Source organism: Scatophagus argus, chromosome 14, assembly GCF_020382885.2.
Source record: "Scatophagus argus isolate fScaArg1 chromosome 14, fScaArg1.pri, whole genome shotgun sequence".
In the NCBI taxonomy this organism is placed as follows: Eukaryota; Metazoa; Chordata; class Actinopteri; family Scatophagidae; genus Scatophagus; species Scatophagus argus.
The window spans coordinates 3,714,315-3,730,171 of record NC_058506.1 but is presented as its reverse complement, the minus strand read 5'-3'; the positions used below and the strand labels follow the sequence as shown (position 1 = coordinate 3,730,171).

At 42.2% G+C, this 15,857-nt stretch overlaps 1 protein-coding gene across 2 annotated transcripts in view; it reads right to left on the bottom strand.

Moving 5' to 3' along the window:
• Positions 1-3,099: 3,099 nt before the first annotated feature.
• Positions 3,100-15,857, bottom strand: part of dscama (Down syndrome cell adhesion molecule a) — a 90,326-nt gene continuing 77,568 nt past the window's right edge. The window contains exons 19-33 of one of the 2 annotated variants that reach the window (XM_046410238.1): positions 13,912-14,067; positions 13,320-13,453; positions 12,905-13,058; positions 11,994-12,111; positions 11,740-11,903; positions 11,393-11,491; positions 11,085-11,273; positions 9,617-9,907; positions 8,503-8,679; positions 8,384-8,414; positions 8,152-8,267; positions 7,903-8,061; positions 6,818-7,015; positions 6,353-6,655; positions 3,100-5,103 (exon numbers count right to left, since the gene is read on the bottom strand). In XM_046410238.1, coding sequence (XP_046266194.1) covers positions 4,724-5,103; positions 6,353-6,655; positions 6,818-7,015; positions 7,903-8,061; positions 8,152-8,267; positions 8,384-8,414; positions 8,503-8,679; positions 9,617-9,907; positions 11,085-11,273; positions 11,393-11,491; positions 11,740-11,903; positions 11,994-12,111; positions 12,905-13,058; positions 13,320-13,453; positions 13,912-14,067 — 2,669 coding nt within the window. In that variant the 3' untranslated portion in view covers positions 3,100-4,723. The remainder of the gene's footprint in view (positions 5,104-6,352; positions 6,656-6,817; positions 7,016-7,902; positions 8,062-8,151; positions 8,268-8,383; positions 8,415-8,502; positions 8,680-9,616; positions 9,908-11,084; positions 11,274-11,392; positions 11,492-11,739; positions 11,904-11,993; positions 12,112-12,904; positions 13,059-13,319; positions 13,454-13,911; positions 14,068-15,857) is intronic. The other variant, XM_046410239.1, reaches the window with a different exon arrangement.

Genomic DNA, 15,857 nt, shown 5'->3' with positions numbered 1-15,857 from the left:
ATACATAAGTGAGTTCTTATCTGTAGGTAGAAACTGTGGCCGTGGTAAATAGGAACAACTTTGACTGCCGGTCGCTTTGCATGCTCAGCTACATCCTGACCACTTGCTTTAAAGGAGCATCAAATGACTTCATGCTTCCTTAATAAACATAAACACAGGTCATTTTAAGCACTCTGAACAACCAGCCAATGCTGACATTATTCTGGAGTGACTTTGGTTTTTTATCATTTTCAAATTCACAAAATCTGTTTTTGTTTATTGTACTCTGAATTGATGCAGGTTTTTACCACAGTAACTTGAGTTTATTATACTTTTTAGCCACCAACTGTTAAGTCTCAGGGATTTGGTTCAATTTCATTAAAATAGAATTTAACTACGGCTTAAATCAAGCTGGTGACCAGAATCAAACATATGTCTATAATCACTGCACAGTGAGTAAGTCAGTAAGACTCATTTTCTATGAATTCTGGGTTAAAAAAAAACCAAAAACAAACAGTATCAAAGCACTTAGCTCCAGTCACTTGATTAGAAAATGTGTGCCTTTTGAAAGAACTGCTCTGTTTGCAACTTTCCACAGGTAAACAGGTTCATCTGTAACAGGTGATGGGATCGTGAAAGGCTCACGAGCAAGCATGCAGCGAGTTTCACCACTCTGTGAAATGATTGTGTAAAGGGTATTACTACATTTTTTTACAAAGCATCAACTTTTTGGAAATCAGTGTTGTGATGTAATGTTTCTGTTAATTCATCAATCAGGCAGACAAACAAAAATGACTGACAATATCCTCACTGCTGTATTTTTTTAAACAGGTTATTAAGCTCCCAATAAAACTCTCTCCTTTCATTACTCTATCCACAGCACTATCAGCAATTCACAGATTATGAGTCATACTTTGCTCAATTTTGTTACTTGGTACCGCTGGTCAGCAGATTTGTTAGTGTGGAAAAATGTCTCTTCTCTTCATAAAAACTTAGTTGTGGGTGTAATAAGTGGCAAGAAATAATCTACCATTTTGACTTATCTCCTGTTTTATCCAGTCACATTAAATAAGATCTGTTGACTCACTCGATAGTCTCATAGTCTTAAGATGCTAATGATGTGTATAAAGGAGAGCTCCTTTGTAAGCAGACTGAGTTTGCTGAACAGATCATACTGTACCTCACTGTAGAGCTTTCCCAGCGCTACATCTGAAAAAACCTTAAGGAAATCATGGGAGTCTTTCTTGGAATAATTGGATGTGAGAGGGAAAAAACTATCTGTTGATCCAACAAATGAAACATAAACAGCCAGCTGTCAGCTCCAAACTGTTCAGGAAGGTGCAGTGCTCATTGCTTCAGTTCTGCACAGGGACATGTTTATTACTTTACATTTTCAGAGTCATTTCCACAGCACCACCAGCGATATCCTCATATTTCTCAGGCTGGTCACAGGAAAGAATTCAGTTCGCCTCAGCCTTATTTATGACAGAAGTTATTAACCACCAAGTGTGGCAGCAAGTAAATCCCTGCTACCACGCTTAATTTGTTGTGGACTTCAGAGGTGGGTGGCAGATGTAGTTCTCATGCTGAGCAATATGGCCTCCTGCTAACAACCCTGTCTTGTGATATAAGGCCATGGAGGCAATTTATCAGGGGAGACGTGTGAGGCAGAAGCCACATAGTGGCAGGTTGGAAAGTCTTCAATTACTAAAGCAGTTCAGGATGGAAATTCTTTACAACACTCATAATTATATGACTACACACTTCACACCTGTGATGAGATTTAAAATGAATATTTATAAGCTCATTTCTAGAGGATGTGACATTTTAAATTCACACAGACTTTATTAAACTGATGGATTTAATTAACCTAATGTTCAGCACAGCTTAATTTTGCCTTATGATTGCCCACATTTTCTGGAATCCCTTAACAGCTACGCCATAAAGTGACCAAGAGCTGTCACTTGGAGTTATGTTTTCTATTTATTGTTACAGCATATTGTTTTTGCTCTGCTAGTAGGCTAAAAATAAACATAAAACCGTATGATACTAACAGGACATGATGCAATAAGCGCAGTCAAACTGAGAATTTAACAATGTGACTGCAAGATGTTTTTACAAAAATGTGATTTACTGCTGATTCACCACCACCCACAATTAGTTTTATTTTTTTATTCCAGCTGTGAGAAGTTCCTCCTCTCTGCACTGCGCTGTGGAGAACCTGTCCAATCAACAGCATGAAAATGATTTTTTGTCACAATGTGTCAGCATTGTGGGTGATTTGTAATCTATACTTTATCTTTGTCACTACATACTCCATTCTGGCCTTCAGAGGCCTTGTTGGTCACGGGCTCCTCAGCTGTTGAATTTCCCCCCATGTTGCTGTTGACATAAAAAATGAACTTACTGGTCTCTCAAAAATGTTTTCCTGAGATCTGGGTGGTTTTTATCCTTGCAGACATGCAGGAAAATACTTAAAGGTGTTAGAGGTGAAATGTTGTTTTACCTGCTCAGTTATGATTCATTTTCCTTATGTGATTCTTCTGGGTTAAGAGGGCTGGACTTTATCCCAACATGCACTGGAAAGAAATTTTTGGTGACACAGAAACACAGATGAAGGCCACAAGCTGATACGTGGTCTGATTAAGTTGTTCATTGTACCAGTTTTTCCTGCTTTGTGTACCTTGGAAACAGGTGACAAAACCAGGTGCTGGAAATCTCCACTCTGCTTGCACATCTAATTATTGGTGAGAAGAGGACAAACAACAGCAAGAAAGCAAAACTGCAGTCACCAGTAGGTGTTTGGAAAATGTTTATGACTCTGGATGAGAGTTAATAAGAGGATGGATTTGCACTGCCACCTGCAGGAACAGAAGCTACAGCATCACAGAAGATGATCTGACTCTCATTACTTACTGCCTTTAGGACGCCTCACTGCTATCATGACAAAAATGAGATGAGGATTCAGGGTCTCCTGAGATTCACAATCCAGACAGCCAGAGATGTGCGGCCCAGTCGCTCTTCGTGAGTCTGCTTCATCTCCACACCAACATCAGTCACTCATGTCAAACCCGTGGAGGACACTTTGGGGAACAGCCATTTTATTAATCAAATTTGAACTTTGTGTTAGTTTCTCTTTATTCCAGTGTCACCATGGTGAACACTCATGTTAAAAATAAAAAGTGACATTTTTTTTTCTTTTGTTAAAATGTATAATCATAATGAAGACAGTTCAATCATAGAAACTAATCATAGAAACTGACAGAATGACCTCACAGCATTTTGGATCACACTCTTCTCCCTTCAGGCTAACTCAAAGAAACAGAAAGAACAGAAACGGGCCAGGGTAGACAGGAACAAAAAACAGCTTCTTACGTATATCCACTTTTTTTTTTTCTTTTTTTTTTTTTTGAGATATTTCCCATAGATATTATAGGTTTGGTTTGAAGGGGGGATTCTGCTGGATTGTCTCACGTTTTTTTTTTTTCCCTGTAGAGGAGCATTACTGCAATGCAGCAACAGTAAATCTACTGAGGAGAGTGAGAGCCCTGAAGACTCTATCTAGTGCACTGAGAGTAGGGGGATCTATCTGGACACACTTGAGTTGGGGTGTTGTGAAGTGCAAACCATTAGTTCTCTAAACCCTCCCTATTCTAGCTAACATCATTTACCACCCTGGCAAACAAGCAGTGGTAAACTACACCTGAATACATAGCTGGAGAGTGTCCGGCCCTGTAAGTATACTCACAACATAGTTATTTTTCATCATTACAGTACAGTATAGAGCAATAGTTTTCATATACTTTTCTTTTTTCATATTGCACCATTAGAGAATGGGACACAGAGAAAGATCAACAGAGACTCCATTTCCTAATTAAAACGAGATATGTGCAAACATGACTAAGGACTTTATTAACCAAATCAATTCTTCCCTGTAATATCCACAAATAAAAGTGATTTCTCTTTTTATATATATATTTATAGTAATAAGAATAATAAATCTTCACATTGGATCATTTCATAGTGTGACAAAATGCTCGACTGGACTGTCCAGCCACGATCGTAATCCTCATTGTCTTTTAATTGGTCAGTCCCCATGCATCCATAGGAAATAGATTTTATTTTTTCTTCAAAAAAGTAACAATTTGAGAGCAGCTGAAAAGTTTGGACTGGTGTCAATTGCTTTCATTCCAAGATTTCTCCCAAGTTTCATTCAGTATTTCAGAAGGATAATCCATAGGAAAAAAAAATGACTCCAAATCGTCATCTTCTACTCCAGAAAAAAAAAAGAAGAAAAAAAAAAAGATGTCCGGGTTCTTATGAAAACATTGTAGTAATGGTGATAATAGATCATTTGGTAATTAATAATTAATGATCATTAATAGCTGACAACTAACAATTAATAATCACTGATTAATGATAAAGAATTAACAATAATCAAGAATAAATAATGCTCCCTCGTTACTCAATTAGTTTGGCAAAGCTCCGGCTGGAGTCGTTTCTGATGAGTGAATTTTTTTCCTCAAGTGAAACAAATACAAAAAAAAAAAAGAAAAAAGAAAAGAAATACAAACAAGAGATAAAAGAAAGCTCTAAAATAAATAAAAGGAGATTAGTAAAAGTCACCCCGCCCTTGAAGAGGGGGCGTATATACAGAACTGCGCGGTGAAAGTCAGTTTACTGCACTTGAGTGTTAAGTCCAGTGTTAGAGTGAGTTCTAGTCCCGCCCTAGGTGCCCCTGCTGTTATACCAGCGTATAGGACTTTGCGTAGGGGTTGCTGCTCTGTTTGAGATGTCCTCGCGAGTCCAGCAGGGACTCCTGGGAGGTGCTGAGCTTGGCGGCCTGGGCCAGCTCAGAGCCCTCTCTGTGTGGGAGCGTGGCCGCAGAGCCAGGTTGCCACTGGGCCACTGGGTCTCTGCTGGCCTGAGGGGCCTCTGTGGGCGTCGGGGGCGCCATGCGAGAGGGCCGCTTCAGTGAGCGACTCTTCTGGGGCTCCAGGCAAGCCTGACCCATGGCCGCTCTCTCCCCACTAGCTGTCCCCCTGGATGACCCCGAACAGGACATGCCTCGGTTTAACAGGAAGTCCATGCGCAGGTATGGAGGAAGGTGAACCAACTCGCCTCCTGCAGGACAACACACATACACACACACACACACACACACACACACACACACACATCGGAGTCAGTTATAAGACAAAACACATGCAGACATTCCTGAACTCCCCAACTTGTTTTATTTATGTATTTGTTTTTTCTTTTGAGCAGCAGAACATTCCACCCGTAGCTAACTCCATGAGTTGGTTTTAAAGGACTCTGTCCTAAACAGAATCTTTTTTACTTACCTTCACATATGATGAAAATTGAGCTTTGTCAGCTCATCAGAACAATAGACCAATAGAGTTTGTACAGTGTGATCAAAAGGACATGCAGGCTGTCTTCCTGTGTCCTCGTTCTCACACTGACTTCATCAGTAAAATCTTATCTCCAACCTTCATCCCCTGTCACCATTGACTCCATTAGACTTACAATATTATAAACAGCATTAACAATAGTGTCCAACCTGACTTTCATATCTTAGCATGCACACATTTTTTTTTTTGTTATTTACACACATCAAGACTACCAGTTAACTGCAGATTTTGATTATGTCACTTTTTGAACCCAATGAACACAAATCCTTCAGCAGTCACTGCGAATGAATGAGTAATATTATTGTTATTGCTTCACAACTTAATTTAATGCCTTATGGTGTTAGTTCATGATGCTGTGTTGAAACTGTCTATGTGAAGAAACATCCTCAAAGGAGGGCAAAACATTTCAGTTTGTGATGTCCTGCAGATTTACGATCTGCTTCACTGACAGAAGCTACCGTTGGCTGCTGTAGCCAAAGCAATTTTCTGTATGCAGGGTCTCATGTAGAGCTGTTAGCTTCTCTAAGGCTGAATCATACATGTAATAGAAATAAAATCTACTCTTGCTCCATTTCAATACAGCAGGCACAGTTTCCTACCTTGTGCTTTTTTGTGATTTTTAGTCAGCGGTGTGAAATATTAATTGTTCAATATCTGGGAACATCCCATTTTATGTAACTCAGATTGAATTTTGCATTTAATAACTCCCAAGTTTCTCTCTTAAAGACTTTAAGCCTAACTTAACTCAGGCAATCATCAACTTGAATGAATTTTGCAACACTTCATCTGATTCACTGTCAGCATCAGTTAATGGTTGGAAATCAATATTAGACAAGAAGTTAAAGTTTCGGTATTAGTGTTATTGGCCTCAAAATGAGGCCATGAATAATAAATGGTTAGCATGACGTCTGGGTTCAAGCTGAGACAGAGATCTGTGGCCTCGGACAGCACATCCTCACCCGGTCTGTGGGCCTTGGGCACAGCCATGTTCATGACCCGGCTGACATCCTGAGGCTTGGGCGGGGAAGCCGTGAAGCGGCAGATGCCTGATTCGGACGGAGTGCTGGAGGTCAGGCTGTCGGTATAGTCGTTGGTGCCTGCCGTCATCTGCTCTGAGGAAGTGTCAGAAATGAAGCATTCGGTGATGGTGAATTTGGCGTGGCGCAGCTGCTCCTCCATCTTGGCGTGCTCATAGGCTCTGGCGAGTTCCTCGTAGGTGGAGGACGCGCTCTCTGTTGACACCATACTGCTCCGCGCTCGGTCTGGACATGAGCCGGGGTTGGAGTGGAGGAATTAGTTTCAAGAGTTAGTGGCAGAACTGTTAGGATGTAACTTTGTTAACGTTGTCAGACAGCCGTCACTGATTTGTTGTTAGAGATGACGAGCGGTCGTGTTATAGCTGCAACTGTGTCCACATATGTTACCTGTGTCCTGAGATGGGCTGACGCTGTAGCTGTCACTTTCCTTGTCAACAGAGCCTGCAACTCTGGGTGTGGGCAGCCTCCAGTCAGTGCTGAGAGTGTGGGAGGAGACAGGAGGGTGTGGGCGGTTTAGCGTCCACTGGCTGGCGTAGCGGTTGCGGGCAGCTGGGCCAGCTTTGGCGGTGCGGCGGGCTGTGGGGTCTGAGAATGAGAATGAGAACACGGGGGTTTATGCAGGTCACAGGAAGGACATGACTGAACTCAGTGAAATGGTTATGATAAGCATGGTAATAGGAAATTCACTCCATATAACATCAGTCGCCACCAAAATGTCCCAAAGCTACATCTTTCTTTTCCACACACATGAAGACATCATCAATTAAATCTCATACCAGCTCACAGCTTTCACACACATTACAATGTGAGAACTTGAGGAATAATAGAAACTGAAATGCTGAAAATCTAAAGCACTGGTAACACTGACTTCATCACATCATCACTTCGTGTTTTGTTTTTCTATTAGAAGAGATACGTCTACAGACATCGAGGAAAGCTGAAGGCTGTTGTGCAACAGCTGACTCATGTGAATGTGGAATAATGATGTCCTCACTCCCCACAAGGAAACATCAGGCACAGCAGGTAGTGGGGAGTGAACACATAGAAAAAGACTCAGAGCCTACAGGTGGCTGCTGGGTGGAGGTTAATAAAATGCCACATGAACAACAACATCAGCAGCAGCAGCAGAGGCAGCCAGTGTCAGAGTGAGCACAGCACTGACTGCTGGAAGGCCCCCGGTGGAGTTTTTGACCTCTAGTGCTACGGACAAACAAAATGCTCCCTGTTTTGTTTGTCTTGTGCAAGCGTATAAGGAGAGTGGAGTGGCCTGAACTATCTCACAGACTTTGCTTCATTTCATAGCAAAGCATTCAGCAAACACCATAAGTAAACAAAAGGCACATTAATGGAGGAACAATACAAATGAAGGGAAGGAAAAGCAGCTTGGAAGAACGTAACTGTGAAAACAACAGAGACAAACAAAAAGAAAAGTTCATTTTATGTGTTATGAAGTTTAAAAAAGGCGCCCGTACTGGACTTACTGGTTCCTGGTCTGGCATCAGACACATCTACAAGAGGACCGGTGGCCTGGGACAGGGACTGGTAGTGGACAGTGTGGGTAACTGTGGACGACTTCTGTTTCTGGGTCTCCCCGAAGTCATTATCGGTCAGTAACACAGTGGACCTGTCATCTGTGGGACAGCAACAAAAACAAACTTAGCACTAAATAACAAGGTTCATCTGCTGTATGCATTACAAAACAAGCGCAGCAGTCAGCTTACCAACAGTCTCCATGGTGTCTCTCTCCTCGATCAGGAGCTGGGCTCTGGGGATGTCGATGTGCATGCGGAGCGTCTGTTGCTGCTTGTTAATGGGCTCTGCTGGACGTGTGTTTTTACTGGGGAACACAAAACGAGAAGAGGACTTGATGGTCAGGAGCTCTAATAAATTCTCCTCAAACAAAAGCACTGTGTGCATACTGAGGTGAAGCTGTTGAACAATTGTTGTTCATACCTCATGAGCATCTCTGCCAAACTTTTTGCATCTGAAAAAACAAACAGAGAAATCATTAAACTTGTTGAAGAGAATAAGGGTTAAAATCTGTCTTGTTCTCTCATGAGCTCGAGCCTCACCTCGGAGCCTCTTGAGCCTCTGTTCCCTCCTCCTCCTCCTCAGCACCAGCAGCCCGATGAAGATTACAACAATGCCCACCAACACACAGGAAATCGTCACCATCATCTTCAAACCTTCGCCGCCACCAGGGTTGTCCTCACTCACATTGGGTGCCTTCACCAAAGGTGCGATGGTACCTGTGCAGAAGGTGTATGATATGCTGTTACAGATACTGTTGCTCACATGACAGAGAACATTTTGTGTTGTTGTTGCAGGAATCCCAAAATAAAACCATTTGATTTGTGCCCTTGAGTGACTTGAGTTGGTTATCATATAGTGTAAAGGTTGATCAAGATCAGCAGCTCAAAGCTTCAGAGTTTTTGCTCTGAACAATCACGCACAGTTCTCCATCACAAGCTGCTGTATTCTATTAATATTTGTACTTGACCTTATGCAGAATTGGTGGTAATACCTAGTTCTCCTTCTGTCAAATGGCACCTAAATGCCAATGAAGTCATCCTTCATGGCTAAATGCTCTGCTGATTGTCTTCAACAGCTGCAGGATGTTGGCGAAGAAGGCAGCGAAATGATTGGACTTCAGAACTGGTTATGACACTGAGTTCCCGAGGTGCAATATGAGCAAGCAGTGTCCTTTACCTCCAATGAGATCATGAAATTATTTAACTCATTTGTTGGTATTCAGTAGGCTTGTGATCATGGTGTCATAAGCAGTAAGAAGCAAACAAGCTATGGCCACAGGAGTCAGCATGAAATGTGTTTTTTATTGCCCTGTTCATCAAGGAAACCTCAATCACCTCCAGCCTGGAGCACTGCCATTAACTTAATGCTATTGCCATTAAGTGATTTATTCCTCTTTGCTCTAAACTACTACCGTTAGCCAGGCTCAGTATGCCAAAGTTACTGGAAACTTTGGTCTTTTTTCACACATTCCCGACTTATTCAACAGCAGAGTGTCAGTGTTCACATTTTTACTATGTCTGGAGCAGCCCGTGAGTCATACAGGAACATTTCACTGGCAGTTCCTGTAGGCTGTGACAGATATTTCACAGACTCCATTCCCTGCAAAGAAAAGAGTGGGAGACAGTTTTGTTCCCTGTCATTGTTTTAACTCACTTCCGTCATAGCTGAGGGTTGCAAACTTGACTCTCTTCTCGGCGTAGCCGGCACTGTTGTAGACCTTCATCTGCAGCTCGTACCAAGTGGCCTCCTGAAGGTCGTACAGAATGTAGCTCTTGGTGAGGGAGGTGCGCTGTGCTGTGGTCCACGTGGGTGAATCTACGGGCCGATACTCCAAGGTGAAGGAGGTGATGGGGCAGCCACCGTTATTCCAGCCATTCAGGTTGAGCTTGACACGAGTGGCGTTGATGCTAGTGAAGAGCTCCTGTTCTTTGGAGTACTGAGGTTCTGTAGATGGAGGGGAAAGAAGGGCTCAGTGTGTTAAGATAGTAAGAACGAACCAAGGAAAAGTATAAACATGCAAACCATGGCACATCTCTGAACTTGAACGATTACAAGCAGTAGTGGAAGAAGAATGCATGCTCTTTAATCAAGTAAACATACCAATAAATCAATGTAAATATACTCCATTACAAGTTTAAAGTCCTACACGAAAAATCCTACTCACTAAATTCTGCTAAAATGGAAATTCTCAGGTACAATATTATTACTTCAAAATTGTACTTAAATAGACTAACTGAGTAAATGTACATAGTTACTTTCCACCACTTACAAGGAACAAGAAAAAAAGGCTCTAGCCATGTGTAAACCCTCAGTGATGTCACCCACCGGTGTGTAGACAACTCCAACTTTGGAGCCAAAAGTGACAAGATGGTGCATTACTACACCTCTACCCTGACTGGATCTGATTTAGAATCTGAGGGCACGCTGTGGTGGTGACTTGCCAGTCACAAGGTAGCCACAACCTTAAGCATACCATAATTTTACTCTAAATAAAACCATAATTTACAAAATGAACATCAGTCTGTAATGAAGAAGACTTAAAGCTAGTGACTAAGACCATAAACTCATCAGGAAACTGCTGAAGTAACAAATCAAATGTGAAGTAGGGTATTCTTCTTATAAGGCTTAAGTCTCCCCCTACTGGTCATTAGAAAGAATGCAGGTTTAAGGTACCTCTGCCATGTCTGCCGAGGAGGGTCCCTCCACTAGCATTTCTACAGCCTGTGGCACTCACTAATAATTATTTTCATTATCAATTAATCAGAAATATTATTTGCTTTGGTTGGTCTAAAAATACTAGAGAATAGTGAAAAGTGTCCATCACAATTTTTCAGAGTTGCAAGGTGTAGAATACTAAACAACTAGTTAACCTTCACATTTATAACCAAAACCAAAGTCACAGTTTTGCTGTTTCTTCTTAAAGAAATGGCTTTAATGATTAATCAGTAAATAAATACTGCAATCTTGCTCTTGTTAGACATAAGACTCCTCCACTTCTAAAGATAATAAAATACTTTGATATTGCAGTGACTGCAGTTTAAAAACAAATCTATCAAAATCTAAATGCTGAACTATAATGTTGTGTACTCTGTCTCTCAAAGGAAAACTTGTATGCTTATACCTTTGCCATGGGTCTTTGCTTCAATGATCTCACTAATGCGTCCTGGCCCCACTGCATTCTGGGCTGTGAGTGTGAACTTGTACCAGGTGCCACACTTGAGGTTCTCCAGCCGATAGGAACGCTCACTGGGACTGATGGCAAAGTTCCCCCACTGCTCGCTGTTATCCTCTGAGTACTGCAGGATGTAGCCTGGAAAAGAACACGGGGGGAAACGAATTTGAGCGAAGAGCGCTTCTAATGTTATTTAAATAGAAAACTGAGAAACAAATGTGTAAAAAGAAGAAAACCAAGATAGCGTTGACTCTGACCTCTTATGGAGCTGCCTCCATTGTCTCCAGGGATCCAGGACAGGGTTATTGAGGTGGTGGTTGTCTTGGTCACTGTGAGGCGAGGCTGGTCAGGTGGAACTGAAAAGAAAGAAAAAACACAAAGCCCACAAAAGTTGATTATAAGGAATAGTCTCAGGGGAACAAAATGTGTATAACTGAAAAGTTTATCTGCATCTCACGTAGTGTTTGCTATTGTAACAAGCTTCAGCACCAACACACAGGCTCAGAACATTAGCTGTGTGTAAATGTTAAATTAAATTCTCATGGGGGCTAGTTGTTAACAGCTGGTACAGAAATGCTGTTTTCCCACATGTGGCATTTCTTACCTTGAACCTGCAGGTTGAGGACGATCTTGTCAGACCCGTAGCTGTTACTGGCCACACAAGTGTAGTTCCCAGAATCCTCTGCTTTCACCGTGCGAATAATAAGGCTGCCGTTACCATGGACGCTGCGCCGACTGTCAATCACAACAGGTGCCGGGGTTCCATTGCTGAAACATACATGCGTTAATCATGTGTTGTGTTTTCAGCGTTACACAGTAAAGTTAAAGAGTGTATGTTTATATCTGCACTGTACTCACATCTCCTTCAACCACTTGATGGTTGGAGATGGATCACCCACTGCTTTACAGGGCAGCACAATGTCCCTCATCCAGGGGGTGGTTACTGTCCTGTTGAACGTCAGGATCCGGGCAGGAGCTGCAAATATACACACATGCTTTACCAGCCCACAGAGGAGGTGCAGTAACAAACAGATGTGCTGCTGTCCTAAATGATTTCAGAAAGAGTTTTCTTCACATTTATTGTCCTCTCTATCCATTTAGCACACTGAGTCAGGGCTACAGGCTCCGGGGCCACACTCTGATGGGGTTTCTTTCTCCATCTGAGCAGTGGAGCAGGGAAGGGAGGACATCCATCACCTGGACATTGGACAGGATACGAAAGCCCTAGCAGGAGCTGAGGGTCCTGACTCCCGACACCATTGGGTCTATCAGCATATGCAATCAGCTTATCAGCTCTCACCAAGCATGGAAGGTGTTGACAGGGTCAAACACAGGCTTGGATACTTGGAATACGGTACTTTTTCATGGTCAGATGAGTCAAGAGGGTGAAACAGGGTATTCTCCAATAAGGCTTCCTGTTTGCATTTAAACTTACAGTACACTATGTGGCACTTGAAACTGTTACTAAGCAATAGTAGAAATTGGAGCTTCTGCAAAAACATTGTCTGCTTTACACTGTATGATTTCTTTCCTCACTGATATGTAACCCCTCTGTTTGAACCTGAAGGAGTCCAAAAATCACGCATCCTGTCTTGCTCAATATAGTCCCATCATGCACGCAGGTGAGGACACTGATGTCTTTTTCAGGGTGACATTAACCTTTAGTAGGTTAGTTTTTTTTATTTAGCAGAAAATAAGGCAATCTGTCTATTGAATAAAAGTGGGACACAGTACAGTGGTTAGGTGTACCAAAGATCATCTCCACATACCCTCAGCCATGGGTTTAACAGTGATGATTTCACTGGCATTTCCACGGCCTGCAGCAGTGACAGCCACCACTGAGATACTGTACTGACGGTTCCTGCTCAGGTTGGGGATACGGTAGAAGAACACATCCGGGGCTGCCTCAAACTCACTGCTCACCTGGGAGAGGAAAGACATTACGGCTGAAGATCACATTATCATAAACAAACAACCTAACTAACATGATGAACTGTTCCTACCAGCGAGTTTGGTAGTAATGACAACCTTACTTAGTGTGTTGTATAATGTTGGGTAGGGTATGCAGCCCGATGGCCCAAAGGTTCAGACCATCTTAATTTCACCCAATTCAAATGTTAAATTGTTCAACACAGTTAAACCAAAGTGCCAAAGGCCTGATTTTTTTTTCCTGTAATGTGTTACCGTGGGGTGTGGGTTGGAGCAGAAAACAGTATATTTCCTGATGATGCCGTTCACTTTGAGAGGAGGAAGCCAGGACACAAACACCACCGAGTTTGATGCGGCTGCTGCCTTCACGCCCGCTGGGGGTCCGGGAACTACAGCGAAAGAAAAGATGATTTAGTTGATATATTTCCTGCATTAAGCTAATATTATTACTCAGAAGATTTTTACGGTGCTTTTCAAACTGATTATAAAGCAAGATAACAGATGGCCAAATGTCATATTCTACAGGACTTCTTGCTACATACAAGAGTTACAGCACTTGAGCCGTGAATATTTAAGACCCTGCTGCCGCCTTACTTCGTTTTTTACCACAGGGGTCCATTTAATGCTGCAAAATACTTTCACTTTAGCACAAATGACATTTTTCCATTTAATGTAAATAGCAGACATATTGTAATTCCCTGATGCCCTGCAGCAGCAAGTCAAACTTAAACTTCAGCACAAGCACGAGCATGTTCTGTAAACTAGCCTGGGTGAGACAGGAGCTCACCTTGACAAGGTACAATGTGACAGCTGCCTTTTATTCAGAGGTGTGACTTAATCTTCCTACCGTCTTCCTTGGTGCGAGTGTAAATCTGTTCGCTGCGTACGCCGTCTCCAGCTCTGGTGAAGGCCAACACCTGGATGCTGTAGTTGGTGTACTTCTCCAGTCCATCCAGCTCCAGGGAGGGCTTAGAGGTCGTCACGTTCCTGATGTCTCCGAGCTCTGGTGGACAGAGAACAGGACGGGAGAGAAAAGAGTCAGAGAATTAAGTCAAACTTAGTAAGGACACTTCAGGTCAATGGTCTCATCCAAATGCAAGTTTCATACTGTAAATAATCTAGTGATATGACAAGCTGCCACTGGTCCAGACATGTGACTAATGTATTATACAGCAGATCACATACATAAAAGAGAATATATGGTCCAAGGGTGTCGTAGCACAACCTTGGATATAATGTCATACTCAATCACAAAGTTGAATCAGCCCTGTGTCCAAGGTCTGCTGTGGTGGCAGGTCTTGACTGGCAACCTGCTACCCTCAGCTGTTAGGGTTTGAAATATTGCTCTCTGTCCATGTGACATTTTAACAATGTTTTCTCCTCCCTCTTTTCACTTCTTCACAGCTCCAGAGATCTGCGAGACCAGCTGCATCTATCCTTCTTTGGCTTTTAATGAGCAAGAAAATCACATGTAGAGCTTTTACTGTAGAGAAAGTACATTTTAATTTACCTAGTGTCTTGATACCCAGTTATACTATCCATCCTGTTTGGTTCTGTTTGTGCTCCTCTGATGCATGGCTGACAATCATTCATCTACCGTCGACAGGACATGACTTCTCCAAGTCTGTGAGGTGCTGGTCGGTCAAGACTTTTAAGGTTGTTTTGTTTTTTTAACCATAAACCTCCACCTTGCTACAAGTAACAAAGGTGCTATGGCTCTTGTTGGAGTTTTGTGGTGGGGATTTTTTCTACAAGCGAAACAGCATCCATCCTGTTCCAGCTGTTGAGTGAGTGCTCAATAATGTTCAACAGCTTGCTGCATTGGTTAACCTTCTCTCTCAGTTTCTGCACTGGCACACAGGGTACAATGCAGAGCCTGGTACGTCATTTTGGGCCTGTTAAGTGTTGAGTCCCAGTACAAGAAACTTTTCACTCCATTTCTTGTTGCGTTAAACTTTGCAAAGCTGCTCTTTCTGTGTGTAAAATACAGTATATGGCTGTAAGAATTTTTTTACCTTTACACGGTGTGACAAGTTTGTGTGCTGCCATAGCAACCAAGAACATGAAGCTTTGTTGTTTCTGCTGTTTTTTAATTTTATTTGCATCTAACTGAAATCCCCAAAACAAAAATGATAAAGATCACTGGTGATTTTTAATTGTTACTTGATGATTTGTATAACATTCTAAAATCAAGTTTCCTATATCTATTTCCTATCTGTTTCCTATATTGAGCTGAGCCCAAGAAACATGGGTTCACTGATTAATTGACATATATACATACAGCTTCCTGCAAGTGTCTGAAATGATTCAGTGCAGCTTTAACATAAACCTGAGCTGTTACTGCAGAGTGGTTGTATCTCCCTCTGCTACTCAGTGACGTTACATTCTCTCACAGTGATGAACTGCTCTTGTCTCGACTGAGTGCTACAGAATAGTGGAATTGCTGTTGAGAATTATATGTAATACTTACATAAGCCAAACAATTTGCAAATGATAAACACGGAAATTTGTCTGCAATTCATCCATGGAGCTACAGACTGTTACCATGCAAACTAATCCTGGCTGTCAAGTCCTGAGCACCCACGTTCTATAGACAGGCCAATGTGATGTGACAGCGCAGGGGTCAAAGGTAATCATGCTGTCACAAACAATCCCTATGACACAAATGCAGCACGTGACAATGACATGGCATGCTGTCGGACCTCCACAGGACCATGCAGACTTTTGGCCACGAGTGGAGGTTATTCACGTACCCAGAATATAAGCTACATGCTACTCTTTGGTATCAGTCAC